The following is a 17,235-nucleotide window of genomic DNA, read 5'->3' on the forward strand; positions in this document are numbered from 1 at the left end:
CAAAATATATAGATTGACCCGAAACGTAACCTAATAATTGTCAAGTGAAATTATGTATCAATTTAAGACTTATAACTTAAGAGGGCGAGTGTGGCAGATATTTTTGTTTACAAAATGTTTGTTTTGACCGGAGGCATATTGTTAATGAAAGACAAAAACGTTCATTTAAAAAAAGAACAAGTCTCCTATTTGACATATAAACTGAAATATGAGAGGACTCGTGAGTGCTTAACTACACCTGCATATTTCGGGTGTATTCTGTCAAATAATGTCGCAAAAGGCTTCGATTTCAAGTGGAACAGTTTCCTAGTGACACCTCCTCCTTTACGGCAAATGGAATATGGCGGAGGGTGAGAAATCCCCAGACGGACTGGAGCTCAGCAAGGTATGATTTTCACACAGCGAACATGTCTCTCAGTGGTTATTGAGACTCGGGGACAAAACGCAGTCGTAAAATGTGTTAGTTTATATGAACAAATAGTCTGACCGGGCCGTTAAAGGGCATCTACTTCCCAGGCTAGCATCCGCGGTTAGCTCCTGTGCTAGCTACCTAGCGTTAAACGTTTAAAATGTCCCTGCAGAGGCTACGATATTTAGTGACTATCAACAGTGAGTGTGTTTAGCTGGTTTAGTTGTCAGTACTCGTTAAGAGTTCTCAACACAGTCGGGGAAGTATGCCATGGAGGTGTTTGTTCGTAGTGTCTTAATCTCCAACCTGTGGTATTTTGATTGTCGCTTTGTCCATAGCGCTTCAGCATGAGTTTTTCACGAGTTTGAACACTCTGAACACCATTGTTGGCTGCTTTCCCACCTCAAACGCCTGCAACGTTTTGTCAATCGTAAGCTACTGACCAATACGTTGTTGCAGCGTGACAGTGAAATATGTTATTATTACGTTAACGTTAGGTATTTTACAGTGTGACACGTGTCTTGTCTCGCAGAACCAGCATTATAAAACGTTTTGATATCTAGTGTAACTCTAGCCTCCAGGTATGTATAATGTGCATATGCGACTACAGCTGCCAGTATGAATGCGTGTTTCACCCACCCGTTTCAACTTTAGGGTAGACAATTCATGCTTTGAGTACTGTAAAACTATTTATATCATGTTAAACTACTACATGTTTCAGTTTACCCTTTCCTCAGGGGGTTCAAAGAAGAAGGTATTGTCTAGGTCTGCTGGTTCTACCCTTTTTATAGGTAAAGAAGTCCCTCCATGTGCCATTCACGCTTCCTCATTTAGGCCTAAAAACAATGAATTGTCAAAGATCACCTTCCAGACATTTATTCAATATTTTATTAATGGCATCCAAAGTTCCACTCTTTTGGACTTGTGCTCTATGCTGTATAATATAGTATATTTATATATGGTACCAATATTAGTTAGTTAGGTATGACAATTCCAACAGTAAACGATACCCTGTGTACATGGTGCTTTTCATCCAGCTGCCAGCCGGTACAGTAAGTGTGGAAGTGAGCTTCAGTAATTTGGCAGACATCAGGAGGAAGTAGGGTGACTAATTCCTGAATGATGACGTAAGTTATTGAGAAGTTGTTTATAAATCGGTTGGTCATTTTCTTTCTTACCTAATATTTTCCACTTTGATGCCAGGCTGGTTGTGGTGCACGTTTCCTCACTACCGATTTCTAAAGACAAAACTAATTGAAAGCGCTGCTTGATGGGAGCATCAGCAGTCATTCAAATAACATATTTCTGCCTTTATTGCAAACGATTTCATCTCCTTAATTTTACTCAATTGCGCTTAAACAACGATTTTAAGTTTTAATTGATTATTAAAGATGATTCTTTGCTGAAGTTAATATGTATCACTGTGACTTATAAATGTGGTTATGAATCACTGGGCGGGGACAGATGTGAGTCACTGAAAAACAGTCATGCCCTCATCGGTTACCTTGCAGGAATGGCTGGAGGCTGCAGACAGCAGGGCGGAGCTGTTCCGCTACCTGAAGGAGCAGGTGCCGCAGATCTTCTGCCTGAAGAAGGAGTCCAGCCCTCAAGAGGAAGAGGAGCTGATGCAGAGCCGACTCTTCCACCCTCTGGAGTTCTTCCTGTTCGGAGAGGATCCTCAGGAGGGTCTGGAGAAGCTCAAGCAGGGCAGCGCCTCCTCCCAGCTCTGTGGCCGCGTCTTCAAAGAGGGAGAGACGGTCTACTCCTGCAGGTCTGAATAGATCCTCTGGTCTTAATAGTAGTAGTTATGATAAAATACTAGATATGTATTTGCTCCTAAAAGTCATTTTAAATACTGGATGATTCATATCAATATCTACATCAAAGAATACTTGTTTTGGTTGTTGCTGACATTGAAGCATGAAATGTAGATATCAAATGGTATTTCCACAGTACTCTGCCCCGAGTATAAACCCACAGAGTGCAAAGACAGCAATATATATACGTGGATACGTGGTATTTTTAAGGAATAGTTTGGCCTCAATAGGTTTTAGTTTTGCAGAGATTTTTTTTAAATCAAAAACGCATTCTAGCAGTTTTTGTTTTACGGCAAAACGTGTCAAAATACCATTTGTAAGTGAATATTCTTGTGCTGCAGAGATGCCCTGACCTACACATCATGTTCTACAGACTTAAAGAACACTTTCCTTTATAATTCAGATCATGTTTATTTTCATTTGCGACACCAGGTAACAAATCATGTACAATGTATTGCAGGGATTGTGCAATAGATCCCACTTGTGTCCTGTGCATGGACTGCTTCCAGGACAGCGTGCACAAAGGCCATCGTTACAAGGTTGGTGTCAATATAATCTTCATGTTTTTTGGGGGGATTTTGAGGGCTCGCTGTCAGCTTCTTCCTCCTTTTGATAATTGTGAATAATAGAAAATCCGTCCTCCATTGGATTTATGTTCTGAGATTTCAAAATGGGCTCACTGGTTACTATGATTCCCTCCTGTGCACAGTGAGCTGTAATGTCAACTTGGACTATTCTGTGTGCCCTTTAAGATTTGGGAGAAAAACACAACAGATCCATTCAAATCTACGATTAATTCATCCATTATTATTGGCCTTATTTTTGGCCTTTCATGTTCAAACTCCCACAACTTGAACAACTTGATTACTGTTGTGTGTACACATTACTCTCCATTAGTGATAAACCATATGTACATTGTTTCCAGATGCACGCGTCATCAGGCGGGGGCTTCTGTGATTGTGGGGATGTAGAAGCCTGGAAGATCGGCCCCTGTTGCTCCAAACATGACCCTGGGGCAGCCACTGCCATGGTAACGGTGAGTTACATAATAGAGTGGAAAGAGGGACGTTGGAGGGTGGGGGGCGTACTTGTCCCATTCTATGTCACTGAACCCCAGACTGCTTATTTTCCTATCTTAGTCCTGGAAGCTGCTCTCTTGGCTGTGGTTTTGGATCCGGAAATGAGAAAGAAAAGCAGTTTGTTGACCTGTAGCAACTGAGAACATATAACACATTTTAACCAGCTTCAGAGATTGGGAGGGCGACTAAGAGCTGGTGGAAAACAGTTGTCGAACTGACTGGTTGAAAGCAGCATTTCCACAATTACTTATAACTGTGCAGTATTCAGTTTACAGCTGGACACATGGTGGTTGATTGTACTGCTCAGCAAGTGTTTGTCAGGCCTTTCTTTGCTGATCAGGGCTTTTCTCTGATAAGATCCTGCTCAGGGGCTTTGAGCAGATGTACAGCTTGACGGCTCTGTGGCACTTTCCGTAAACAGCAGGTGTTCCTATTAACAGAGCCGTCACTAGCACCAGTCTGGATTGCTGCTTTGTGTTTTCGACACCAGATCTGAACCTGTGCTTTACAAGCATCAGAGGACCATGAACGCATCTCCACACTGAACATGAAAAGCCATCATGCCGTTTCAGACTTCTTCTTGGTTAGATTGTGGTAGATTCCAGTGCTTGTTCTCACACAGCCGTGTGACACATACACCGACACAATGTATCTTTGGTTTGTGTGTTAAATGTCAGACATTTGTATGAAATACTTAGCTGCTATGTGGAATGTTTGCTCTCGGGGGATTTGATGTATAAACTTCACAGGGTCAGCTGCCTGTTAAGCTCATAGTCAGGAAAACATTTAGTCCACTTCTTGTCATGTCGTAGAGTTAGTGCTGGTGACACAGGAAATAGGGAATTAGTAAAGGTGATTGCAACACATTTAATCTTGGAACACTTTTTCACTTTGATCAATCCAGGTTCAAATTAGGTGTCACTAAATAATAGTTTCTGTAAAGTGTTTCCAGAATGTTCCTTACGGAGCAAGAGACTTCCTGAGAGTTATAGTTGTGTCCTCAGAAATGTGAGTCCTGTGTGTTTGTCTCATTTTGTACAGGATGAGTGTGTGTTGGAGCCAGACATATATAGCCGCGCTGAAAGGCTGTTCCGGATACTGCTGCACTACGCCACAGATTTCTTGGTGTGGGAGGAGAACCTCGAGCTGTCAGCGGAGCTCCAGCCCCGGTATGGCCCGTCTAATCGCATGCATATACATAAATTCATATGCAAAGGACACAATTTTAACCGTGACATTGTATTCACCTATCTGTGCAGGGCAAAAGACAACGCATACTACTGTGTACTGTACAATGATGAGCACCACTCGTACGACCATGTGATCTACACCCTGCAGCGTTCTGTTAACTGTGATCAGGCTGAAGCTCAGACACACACAGCACTTATTGACAAAGAGGTATTTTATGGCTGTGTTTGCTTGTCACGTTTCCTTTACAACACTGTCATGATTTGAATTCCATAATTGCAGTCATCATATCCATTGCAGGTTATGCTATTTTGTGATTTTTTTTGTGGACTGTCGCACAGGGTCGGCGGGCAGTAAAGAGAGGGACCCTTCGTTCCTGTCAGCAAGCAAGAGATCTCATCAGGGTAAACAGCAGTGGGATACCAGACATTTAGAATAAGGTTTAGTCTTAAATTGTTGAGTGAGCTCTAAATCTAAACACTTCACTGCTGTGTTGCAGTCCAACTCCGAGCACATTTCCCTGCAGCCACTACGCGTGGAGATCCTTCACGCAGCAGTCATGGCTCATCAAACCTTTGTTCTGCGCCTCGGCCCCTGGTTCCAAAAGGTCATCGGTTACTCAGGTGCGGCCATTGTTGTCGCCATACTTGCACCACACAAACTTAGCTTTATTTATTGATTGTGCACCTTCCATGTGTGCCATCTTTAGAAAACATGTCATGTGACTGGGGAACCTATATGTGTGTGTCTTGTGCAGTGGGCTTCAGACAGGCCTTCTGTCAGGTGGCCCTAGAGGCCAATGCAGACGGAGACCGGCCGTGCCTCATCAGCAGACTCATGCTGCACGATGGCAGGATGTACAAAGGCACGTACGCCTGAGCTTGATTTTCAGTACACGCTTAATTTCAACTTGATTCCAAATGTCACTAACATGAAGGTGTTTCTCTGATTTCCTCAAGGAGCTCGCAAGATAGTACACGAACTGATCTTCTGTAGCATGCTAATGGAGACCGAGTTCAAGAGGCTTTTTGCAATTGAGTTTACAAAGGTAAAAAAGGAGGGAATGTTTTACATTTTTTTGCAAGTCTTTCACCTGCTTAAACTAATGCTAATCCTCCATCTTTGTGTTTTCAGTACTATACGCAGCTGCAAAAGGACTTCATTGTTGATGACCATGAGAGGAGCATATCCATCACTGCTCTGTCTGTTCAGATATTCACTGTACCCACATTGGTAAGGGCTGTTTGTTGTTCGAGCCGTGTACATCAGTGCCTTAACATCTATCTATGGCCTCACATTCCTCTTCCTCTTCTAGGCCAGACAACTCATCGAAGAGGGCAATGTTATTAAAGTGATAGTCGGTACAGTCATGGAATTGCTGCGTGAACATCTGGATAACAACAATCGCTTCTTCTTCCTCGGCTACAACTCCGACAAGTTCTCACGCATCCAGATCATCTTCCACGACCTCAGGTCAGTAAACTGGCAACAACTTGAATTAACTCTTATTTCTTCACTTTTTGTGTCTTTATCTAAGGTGTGACTTGTGTCTCTCAGGTATATTCTGATCAGTAAACCCTCAATATGGACTGAAGAGCTGCGGAGAGAGTTCTTGGAGGGATTCAAAGTCTTTCTTGGGCTTCTCAGATGCATGCAGGTCATTTTAATTTTCTCAACCCTGGTTAATTCTTGGGTAGTGTGCAATACCAGGGCCGTTACGTCAGCTTATGGTAACTTGACACCCTGACCTTATTTCTTCTTTGACTTCTGATATTAGGGAATGGAGGAAGTGAAGCGCCAGTTTGGTCAACACATTGCGGTAGAGCCAGAGTGGGAGGCCGGCTTCTCTCTTCAGATCCAGCTTCGCCACATTCTTGCTATGTTTCAAGACTGGTGTTCCTCTGATGTGAGTTGTCATGCAATTTGTCTGTCAAACAATGGAGTTCTCCCACAAACAGAGAGAGTATAACTATAACTCCCCCCCCCCCCCCCCTCCCTCAATTATTGCTTGTTTGCCCCTTCAGGATGAGATCTTGCTGCTGGCATTTGAAGAGTGCCACAGAGTCCTGATGCAGTGCAATAACCAGCCCTTCCATAAGGAGCCCACTAACTACTTCATGTCGAAGCACGTCCTCCATGTCCGTCCCTACAAAGTGTCTCACGAGCCAGTCAGCATACATCTGCCCATCTCCAGGCTACTGGCTGGTAGGAGAGCTCATATTTGAGGAGCTTAGTGATTTATTGGTATTCTTCTGTCACTGTGTGAACTTACTACTCTGTACGTTGTGATCCGTAGGTTTGTATGTACTCCTGTGCAGAACGGGGGCAGTTGAACGTCTGGATGATCCTGTAAGTGACATGAAAACTCTTCTATATGTTTCCTAAGCTTTAAGTATTCAGTGTGTGCCGTCTTAACTTCCACTGCAGGCGTTACAGAGTTATTATCTGTCTGTTGCAGGAGCTCTTTGACCACACCTTCCTGGCAGAGCATCCTCTGCGCTGTGTGGTGCTGGCTGCACAGGTCTCGGCTGAAATGTGGCGGAGAAACGGGATTTCATTGGTCAGCCAGGTATACCGCATTATTTGGCTGTTCAAGGCTTTGTTTTTCTTCTGTATGCTCTCTGTTTTGTTACGTGCTATGCTCTGTTAACAAATGACAAGTAAATTAATTGTTTTCTTCACATGATCAGGTCTACTACTATCAGGATGTAAAATGCAGGGACGAGATGTATGATAAGGACATTCTCATGCTCCAGGTTGGTGGCAATCAGACATAAAGAAAGTCTTCGCGATTTGTTAATATATATACACATAATGTGGTGATATATGGCTCTCTATACAAATTGTTTACAGATAGCTGCTTCCAAAATGGACCCCAACCACTTCCTCATGCTGGTCTTGTTGAGATTTGAGCTCTTTGATTATTTTAAAGGAAGTACAAACAAAGACCAGGCAAGTAACACCCCAATAATCATTCAGAATTAAAAAAGTTGTCATTTAAATGATCTACTTAGTGATGAAATGCAACACAATTTGCAGGATGAACTGATACAGTGGAACCGCTTGACAGAAGAGATGCTGTACCTCCTTATCGTCGTCATTGGTACAGTGTCACATTCTACTGATCAAGCTTAGGAATTGAGTTGGTTGAATAGGAACCATACTGTAGTGTCTGACTAGTGTTGTGTTTCCAGGTGAGCGCTACGTCCCCGGTATCAGTCAGGTGACCAAAGAGGATGTGACCATGAGGGAGGTTATCCACCTGCTGTGCATTGATCCCATGGCTCATAGTAGCCTGGTCAAGGGTCTGCCGGAGAACGTAAGCGACACACGGTCTAAATTAACGAGTTCATTTCTTAGCTTTTATGAGGGAATAATCATTGGAAAACGAGTTCAAAATGTTTTCTTTGTAGGAGAGCCATGAAACAGGCCTGGAGACTGTTATTACCAAAGTTGCCACCTTCAAGTATGTAAATACTGTGAAAGAGCGATTGAGTTTTATCTTGATCATCTTTTCAGAGCGAATTTAATCCGTTTATTCTACTTCTGTTTTTAGAAAACCGGGAGTTTCCGGGCATGGACTGTACGGAGTAAAAAAAGAGCGTCTGGTAGACTTCAACCCGTTCTTCTACCATTATTCACGATCACAGCACAGCAAGGTAATGCAATGTCTCAACACCACTTTTCCATTAATGTGACACGCTTATGTTGAACGTTCCTCATTTCATTCTCATGTTTTACTCTTTGCAGGCAGAAGAGTCTCAGAAGAAGAGGAGGACTCACGAAGGCCATGATAAAGGTGATCAATGTCTTTGCTCTGCACAGCCCGCTGCACAGCTCCAAGATGTACTGATCTGTACTCCAACTGCTAATGAATCAGCTCGACTAACATTCCCCCTGCGTTCTTATTTTACCCTCAGCTCTGCGTCCTCCGATGCCCCCGGCCTTCTGCCCAGCTTTCTCCAGCATAGTGCGTCTGCTCAGCTGTGACATTATCATCCACATCCTGAGACACACCCTGCAGAGAGCTGCAGAGGACCGGGCGACTCACTGGACAGAAGCTATGATCCAGAGGGTAGACGACACATCTATTTCTTTTGCTTCCTTTACAGAGTCTACCTTGCTCGGCCTTTGACTTTCATGACTCAAACCCCTTGCGGTAACTAAGTGCATGCATTTACCACACAGGCCCTGCACTTGATGGGTCAGGCATTGCTTGAAGAGAAAACGCAGCTTGAGGAGAGCACGATGGAGGAAGTGGCCTTTGATTTCAGCCTCAAGGCCCGCAGTGAGTGAAACCTTCATTGTTTTGTGTACAGCTTACTTATTATTTATCATAATTCTCAAAGCTATAAATTGGTTTGATTTTGGGAAATAAATGTCTCTTCTGTTCTTCCAGGAATTGGTTCAGAACACGGCAAGTCAGTCTTCCTCCTGTTGTCCAAGATTAAGACTGTTCCTTCCCTGGAGGCTCAAAAGGACATGGTTAAATGGGTTCTACAGGTAGAATATTCAAATATACAATGTGCATCACATAACAGTTTATATCATTTATCTAGACTGATTTTAGTTTAGTTTAAACCCACTGGGCTTATTTAAAGCCTTCACCTGTATAATTAAAATTTCACATTATTATAGAGAACACAAAAGTAATTTACATAAGATATGATTATGTAATATTGATGGGAAAGTATTTTAACAATATATGATATATAACAATACATTATCAACAACAACAAAAGAAGATGTGTGTGGGGGTGTGTGCGTGTGAGAGTGATACATTTATTTTCCAGTTAACGACACTATCTTGTATGACTGTTTTTCGGCTAGATGTTTGAGATTGTCAAGTGCCTTAGAGAGAAGTCCAGTCCAACGACCTCCATGAGTGTGGATACAACCAAGCCAGAAGAGGTAAAAGAACCATGAATGATGGATAAAAAAAAAAAAAAGAGCATTTATCTGATATAATTGACTCTACTTAACTTTTGCTTGTGCCATTTTGGCAGTTGAATGGGTGCAGATGAAATAACAGAAAGAAAGAGCCTCATGTCATTGTCTCAAAAAATAAATACATTTACAAAAGTATCAAATATACAATTATTCGGTTTCCTTAAAGGATCTGATGAATAGCAATGTAGCTGTCCGTCATGAAATTTTAGGAAATAACAAAAACTTAGTTGCATTGTGTGTCTTCACGGTCTGACTTGTTGTTATTCCAGAGTGCTCAGGACAAAGAGAAAGCCGAGCGCAAAAGGAAGGCCGAGGCAGCCAAACTCCACCGGCAGAAGATTATGGCCCAGATGTCTGCAATGCAGAAAAACTTCATTGAGTCAAACAAGATGCTGTATGACAACATGCCAGAGAGCGGGACACAGGGAGAGCCTGTTGCAACTACTGAGAGGTGACCATTCAAAAAAAACAAACAACATATCCATGGGTGTGCTTAGCTGGCTTGCGATAAAAATCCAAGCCAAATTCATTTGACAAATTCTAGTTTGGGTTATGTTTATTCTTCCAGCTGTGCCATGGAGCACACGGAGCTGCGTGTAGCCATCGGGCCCCACCGAGGGTCCTCTCCGGCAGAGAGGGAGGTGCTCACCTGCATTCTTTGCCAGGAAGAACAGGAGGTTGCGGCCCAGGCTGCAGCCATGGTACTGACTGCGTGTGTCCAGAGGTCCACAGTGCTGACACAGTGCAGAGGGAGGATACCGACCAATAGAGCAGATGGTCAGTCTTCATCCACGAATCAATCCATTGCATCGTTAACAACTGTAATTTGATGGGGGGGGGGGACTCATCTGAGTCATATGTGCATTGTATTTATCCCTTAAAGGGACAGGGACGTTATATCCCCTCTTCATGCCTCCTGAACTGGCTGTTGGAACCCACACTGGCAGCTGTGGACATGTCATGCATGCCACATGTTGGCAAAAGTGAGTTATTACAAGAACACATTTGCTAACTATTATTCTGTCAGTTCTCCCCCTGTGTGTGTGTGTGTGTGTGTGGTCCACTTGCAGGTACAGTTGACAGGTAATTTGCCATTAAGGTGGTGTTCTCTGTATTTTTCAGATATTTTGAGGCTGTTCAGAATATGACCAGGAACCGGCTCCATGTTGAGCTGATCATCGACCTGGAGAATGGAGAGTACTTGTGTCCCCTGTGCAAGTCTCTGTGCAACACTGTTGTCCCTCTCATCCCGTTTGAAAGGTTGATGTTTAACTAGTAAGTCCAGTTCACTGTCTTCAGGCCAATCTGCAATGGATCATTAATTGTATAGAAGTTATGTGAATATGTTTTCCTTCTATACAGTGAGAATGCAGAGATAATTGGACAGCATTTGACCCTGCCTCGCTGGATCCAGATCCTCGCCGCCAGGATTAGAGGACTCAAGTCAGTCACTCAGGAAAATGGTAAGAAGACATACTCGATTACATACTCATACAATGATTGCACATCTTTGGTTGGGTGAACAGCAGTGGCACAGGAACTGTTTAACTGAAATAGTGGAAAACCTGCACAAAATGTCCAAATATAGATGCGGAGCATCATCAAACCTCGCAGACTCGTATGTGAATGCTTTTTGATATCTTAGTATGCCTTTAATGTGAACTCAACCCTGCAGTTACTTCACAATAAAAAGCTATAATTAGCTTTATTTGATGACAGGTTTTTACTGTAAAGTAGCTGCAGAGAAAGAGATTTATTTAGCAGCAAACCGTCTTTGAAAACAGACTGTGTGCAGAGAGCGTATGGAGGCTGACAGCGGCTTACCTCAGTGTGATATCAGCTCTTTTGCTTCTATAGTTACTAACGAGTACCATTAAATGCCTCGTTGTTGACATGTGTGACATGAGATAAATGATGATTTTCTCTCTCTTGTGCAGACTGCAACACCGAGAGCAGTAGTGTCGATGGGGACACGGGGCTGTGTGGAGAGGGCCAGACGGACTTCAGATCCATTCTGAGCTATGGAGTACAAGAGCCGTGAGTGGAACTGTCAGCTCCTCCTACACTGCTCCTCGGGTCTCTGTTTCCCATGATACAGCAGTTTGAATTCTCTGCGTCTGGTTGTTTTTAGGAGGAAGTTCTCCGACAGCGTGGTGGAGATGCTGGTTGTTTGTGCCACCACAGTTCACAGGGTGGGGATGCAGACGGCACCCAATGAGCTGTGCCCACGCGTGCCCCTCATGGTTTGGAACACATGTGCCTTCACTATTCAGGCCATAGGTACAGTCAGCGTTATGAGGCTTGTTCTGTCAATCTGCCCCTTGTCATGCTTTTGCAATTCTCTAAATATGTTTGCATGTCTTTACAGAAAACATATTGCAGGAAGAGGGCAAGTCACTCTTCGGGTCCTTACAAAACAGACAGGTAGGACAAACATGAAAAGTTAACATAATGCATGTAATGTGTAATTGTTTTGGTTTGACTTGCTCAGACATCAGTTATTCAAATGATTCTTTTTTTAGCTTGCAGGTCTGAAGGCAATTGTTCAGTTTTCAGCAGCTCAGAGAATTAAGAGCTCCCAGGCCGTCATTCAGAGGCACTTTAACGACATGTTGGGGGGTAAGTGGTCATTTAGGAATACATACATTTATTTATTGGATATTATTGTACAGCTTGCTGTCCATTTGCCTTGTGGTCATAACTGCAATTTCTTTCGCCAGTGTTGCTACCGGCCATGGGCAGAAAGAACACCCCTTCTCTTCTGGAGGTGGACTTCTTCCATCTTCTGGTAGGTTCCCCCTAAAGCAGGGGTCGCCAATATGCGGGCCGCGGTCCGGATCCGGACGCTGTCCTATCCGGACCCAGATGTATAATTGAGAATTATACATTTTGGCGGAGCGCTTCCGTTTTAACCTGCGCAGCTTTTCTGGCCTTTACGGCACTCGTTCAGGAAACACACTGACCAATTACATGCATTGTAAATAATATCACGTGACGCTACTCAGCCAATCTACAGGTAATGTTTATTCCAAAATGCATGGTGAGTCGAGTGAGATTACGCAGACAGGTGGGAGACGCAGTGAGAGAAGTAAGTAAGTCGGAGAAGCAAGTTAACATGGCGTGCTCTAAAAAGAGAAAAGTGGACCTCGAAAACGGCTTTTAACAAAGAATGGACAGACTCGTATTTGTTCATTCTTCCTGCTGGCGCTATAAAACCTCTCTGTCTCATATGTTCAGAGACCGTGGCCATTATTAAAAGCGCCAATGTGAAACGCCACTACGAGACCAAACACAAATCTTTCGACCAAACATACCCACTCCAATCCGAACTGAGGGCACCGAAAATAAACGATTTAAGAGCCCAATATGAACGTTCCACCAGAATATTAACAAATTCATTCACTATAAACACTTCTTGTCCTCATCTCTCAACACGTTCTGTTAAATATAACTGTTGAGGATTAGTGGTTATGATAGTTATTGTTTGTTAATGGTGTATGTGTTGCGTGTTTTGTCAGGTGGGCTTGGTGTTGTCTATACCGGCACTATATCAGGAGGAGGCTGTCGACTTACAGCCGTCTGCTGTCAGCTCTGCCTACAACCACCTGCACATCCTTCATCTGGTCACCATGGCTCACATGCTGCAGGTCCTCCTTTCCTCTACAGGTATGAACCACAACACCATACCTTCTGGTTCATTGACTGAACTACTGCAGAAAGCTGTGCAGTATCGAGGAGGATTAAATCACGGCGTCATTCCTACCTAGATTTTCCTGCAGTAGCTGGAGAGGAGACGGAAGAGTCGAAAGCAGCAGCAGAGCTCTACACTTCAGTGTCACAACACACTGAAAGGTACAAGTGTTTCTCATCATCCTATTGTTTATCAGGTGAAATACATTAGCAGAATGCTTATATGGTTAAAATATCAAGTATAACATCTGTGGATTAGTTCAGTTGCGTGTAGTGTGGACTGGATTCTCTGGCAGTACAATCATTCAAGTAGATATGTAATTCTTTTGAGCTCAAAACTCATGAACATAATATTAACTAGATGAAGAGGTCATGTGTTCTGATGCCTTGATTGTGGAATTTAAAAGACATTGATGGATTTCTCTTTTCCTTATTGGAGGGAAGCTTCATGTTTGTATAAAGGTCACACTACTAAGCTCAGAATTCATCTTGTTAAATGTCCATTAAGTCATCATGCTGCTGCTGAAAGAGTGTGTGTGTAATGTAAGCTGCATGGTGGCACATGGCTTTGTTTTGTTTGAAATCTGCATTTCTATCCACCCATTCTGATTTGTCAGGTGTTTCTGACTGTTCCTCTTCCCTGGCCTCCCCTTCTGAAAACCTAGGTTCATATCAGACCTGAAACCAAATGATGGCCAAATATACATTTGTGATTTGGACTTTAAATGGCAGCTCTCGACAAATAAACAACAATTAAATATAGAAGCCATTGCTAAAAGCTGTCCCACTGGGGTTGAAGCTCCACCGTCGGTGTTCTCCTTGACCACAGTCTGCAGATGTTTTCACCGAGTGCTGGGAGCAGAGTTGGGTTATTTTTTATTAGCCTGCTTCATAATCAAACTTGACAGGAATCGACCTCGCCTGTTTGTAAGTCCTCTCAGTAGAGGCAAACATTACTGCTTGTTGTCGAGGCTTCTTGTTTTCCATGCTGCCTTCTCAGAGATGTACTCGGTAATGTAACAGCTTGTTTGACAGATTGTTCTGTGGTTTGCTCATCAGGCCGATTCCAGATGTGTCCGGCATCTCTGTGGCAGAAAGAGTGAAGAGAGGAATTGAACCTTTCCTGCGCTGCGCCGCTCTCTTCTTTAATTGCCTTACAGGGGTACATCCTCCAGAGGAGCTCTGTAGTACTACTGGTAGGTGAAGTATTCTATCATTGTAACATACTACATATGATGATTTAATGAATTCAAGATAAACATTTTCGGTTTCTTGCAGTTGGCTCACAAGGCCAGATGGAGGCGCTATGCAGCTACTTGGCACTGCCCTCCAATGTGTTCCAGCTCTTCCAGGAGCACAGAGACACTGTTACTCCACTGCTGAAAAGGTAAGTGATAAACACTGAGGCACGGTCAAAGCATTTGATCGGTGGTCTTTTCATATTTACTGGTGAGGTGGGCAGTTTCATGACTATGCTTTTTCTTCCTTAGGTGGTGTGGGAGTCCAGCTGTAACCAAAGCACTGAAAGGCAAAAGTCAGACCGTCAGGTAGACTTTGGCCTTCGTATTACTTCAGTCCCACTTTTATCTTGTAATAAATCAGCTCCTAATTATTGATCGATATCCTCTTTCTACAGATACCCCAGGAGACGGAATCGTTTGATTGATCTTCCTGAGGATTACAGCGCTCTCCTCAATCAAGCCAGCCATTTCCAGTAAGTGGGGAGATTAAAGTTCTTTCAGTGGAAAGTCTGCTCGAGATGTTCACGCCACTTGTCCACTCTACTTTTCCTCAGGTGTCCCAAATCTACGGATGATGACCGGAAGCACCCGACCTTGTGCCTGTTTTGTGGGGCCATGTTGTGCTCTCAGAGCTCCTGCTGTCTCAGCCAGCTGGATGGAGAAGATGTGGGAGCTTGCACTGCCCACGCTGCTACCTGTGGGGCTGGAGTGGGCATGTTCCTCAGGTGGGGGAATTCTGGGCCTTAAAGCATTTTTTGACTTTGAATCGCATGTTGTCTTGTTTTGAAACGTGCTGCATAACTGAAGTTTGTTCTCATGTTGACAGGATAAGAGAGTGTGAAATTGTACTGATGGCCAGTAAGACTCGAGGAAGCACATACCCTGCTCCTTACCTGGACGATTATGGGGAGACTGATCCTCACCTTGGGTAAGAATCATAGCTTCTCTTCCAGCTGCTGAACTGAAAAAAAAAGAACCTTCTGCCTGGAATTGCAAATGTAGACATTTCTCATATCCTATGTATTGTGTGTTTCTTGGACAAACCTTGAATGAGTCAGGCCTTCTGTCTTTTTAATTTGTAGAAGGGGCAATCCATTGCACCTTTGCCCAGAGCGCTACAGGAAGCTGAACCAGCTGTGGCAGCAGCATTGCATCCTGGAAGAAATCGCCCGCAGTCTGGAGGTGGTCAACGTTATGTTTGCCTTTGAGTGGCAGATGTTGTGATGATTGCGCCAGCTGTCGTGGACGGGAAGTAAAGAGCACAGCCATAGAGCGTAACCTGCTCCAGTGCTCCTTAGGCAGACACACACACACGCACACAAAGCACCCTCCTACAATCAAAGGAGGCCTGAGCAGCCAATCCCTCCCTGATGAAACCCCCGCTGGGGTCAAGAGAGGTGGGCCACTCAAGAGATGAATAGTGGAGGGTAGAGTATTGAGCAAAACCAAGTCGCCTTGTTTTAATTTGATTGTCTGCTGTCGGGAGTTTCTGCTGGAGTACGGTAATGTTATTTGCAAAGAGTCTTATTCAAATATAGACAAACATCAGATACACAACAACATGTTTTAGTGATCAGTTTATACATTTGATTTCTCTCAGTAATGCTGTGAATTTTCTGCATTCTCTTTTGGTTTTATAAAATATGATTTGTCATAAGTTATTATGATGTTTTGGAGGGTTACATTCATTTAGAAAGATCTCACACATTGTTGATTTTTTACCATTAACTATGTAGACGCTCCAGACGATGGAGCCACATATAGAGGCGTATGTAATGGATAACACATTTATAGAAGATACATTATTTTCAAAGTTGTATTAAAACAAACATGGTATTCTGTGAAGAGTATACAGTAACCTGCTTTCATTCATAAATACTTTTTAGGATACGCAGACATTTTGACGCTATCATGTTCATCCACTTTTTGACATTCATGGTTATAAGTCCTCACTGACCTGAAAGAATCATTGAGTGAGTTATATAAAACATCTCTACCGTACTATATAGCATTATGATATGCCCTGTAACTAATGAACCCTATTAGGCCAAAGTGATTATGAGTATCAGATGTCCACTGTATGTTTATAATGAATAAAATCTATGAAGGGGACCGTTGCTCGACAGATTAGTCATATTTCACCATCTGCTGGTAAATCCACTTTACACAAATTCAATTTACATTTCCAAAAAAGCCTTTCAATATTCTATTTGAAAGGGAAATGTACTATATCGTATCTTTTTCGGTTATTACTCCTTTTCAGGAAAAAGTATGAATATGTAATGTGTTGACAGTACTACATGACTTCCAGGCTATAGAAATAAAGACACTAGCCTCTATACAGATGAACTGCTCCTGTGCCCTCTATCCATCAGAGTCCAGTGTAATGTCTTATGGGATTAGATTAGTTTCATTGTAATGGAATAAGACTCCTCGTTGCCTACCCATAGAATGAAATAATATTCTATTTTCCATCATCAATATTTCGTCATCCATCAAGTGAGAGCCCCGGGTGACCTACAGATAGCAGGATTATTTTATTTCACATGTTCGATCCTGCATTTTAACTCCATGTCTCACAGCGAGAATTTAAACTAAATCAACCCACACGTTTTAATGTAGCAACCTCCAAGTTTCTGTATTTCCCCAAATATTTTAAGCTGTAATTTGACTTCTCAGCTGCCATATGCGCTGTACGTTCTGAAGAGAAAGTCAGAAAAAGCAGACTTCCTTTGACCCACAGACAACATCCTGCCAATATGATCATCATTGAAACACGGACACGGTAGCCTCGTTTGCAATGTACTGGTTTTGAGTCCTTCACAAACTAAAAGCTGACCATCACCAGCACAGAAGGTTTA

The 17,235-nt window shown here is 43.0% G+C and overlaps 1 protein-coding gene across 1 annotated transcript; it reads left to right on the forward strand.

Annotated features, from left to right (window-relative positions):
- Positions 1-340: 340 nt before the first annotated feature.
- On the forward strand, positions 341-17,120 carry ubr1 (ubiquitin protein ligase E3 component n-recognin 1; the record flags this gene model as incomplete). The annotated part of the gene is made up of 47 exons (XM_079286376.1): positions 341-385; positions 1,921-2,180; positions 2,687-2,765; positions 3,152-3,262; positions 4,347-4,474; positions 4,565-4,703; positions 4,835-4,897; positions 4,993-5,116; positions 5,251-5,358; positions 5,453-5,541; positions 5,628-5,726; positions 5,809-5,966; positions 6,051-6,150; positions 6,271-6,399; positions 6,518-6,698; positions 6,790-6,842; positions 6,952-7,062; positions 7,184-7,249; positions 7,347-7,445; positions 7,533-7,596; positions 7,688-7,812; positions 7,907-7,959; positions 8,050-8,152; positions 8,244-8,292; positions 8,414-8,568; positions 8,682-8,781; positions 8,893-8,996; positions 9,324-9,404; positions 9,713-9,894; positions 10,012-10,220; positions 10,327-10,426; positions 10,566-10,718; positions 10,806-10,906; positions 11,381-11,480; positions 11,575-11,723; positions 11,812-11,867; positions 11,966-12,062; positions 12,164-12,231; positions 12,962-13,109; positions 13,211-13,295; positions 14,193-14,329; positions 14,412-14,520; positions 14,624-14,680; positions 14,770-14,847; positions 14,929-15,099; positions 15,201-15,302; positions 15,457-17,120. The coding sequence occupies 47 exons, from the start codon at positions 341-343 to the stop codon at positions 15,596-15,598; spliced, it is 5,220 nt and encodes a 1,739-aa protein (XP_079142502.1). The 3' UTR covers positions 15,599-17,120.
- Between the last annotated feature and the right edge of the window lie 115 nt (positions 17,121-17,235).

This window comes from Melanostigma gelatinosum, assembly GCF_949748355.1.
Source record: "Melanostigma gelatinosum genome assembly, chromosome: 16".
Taxonomy (NCBI): Eukaryota; Metazoa; Chordata; class Actinopteri; order Perciformes; family Zoarcidae; genus Melanostigma; species Melanostigma gelatinosum.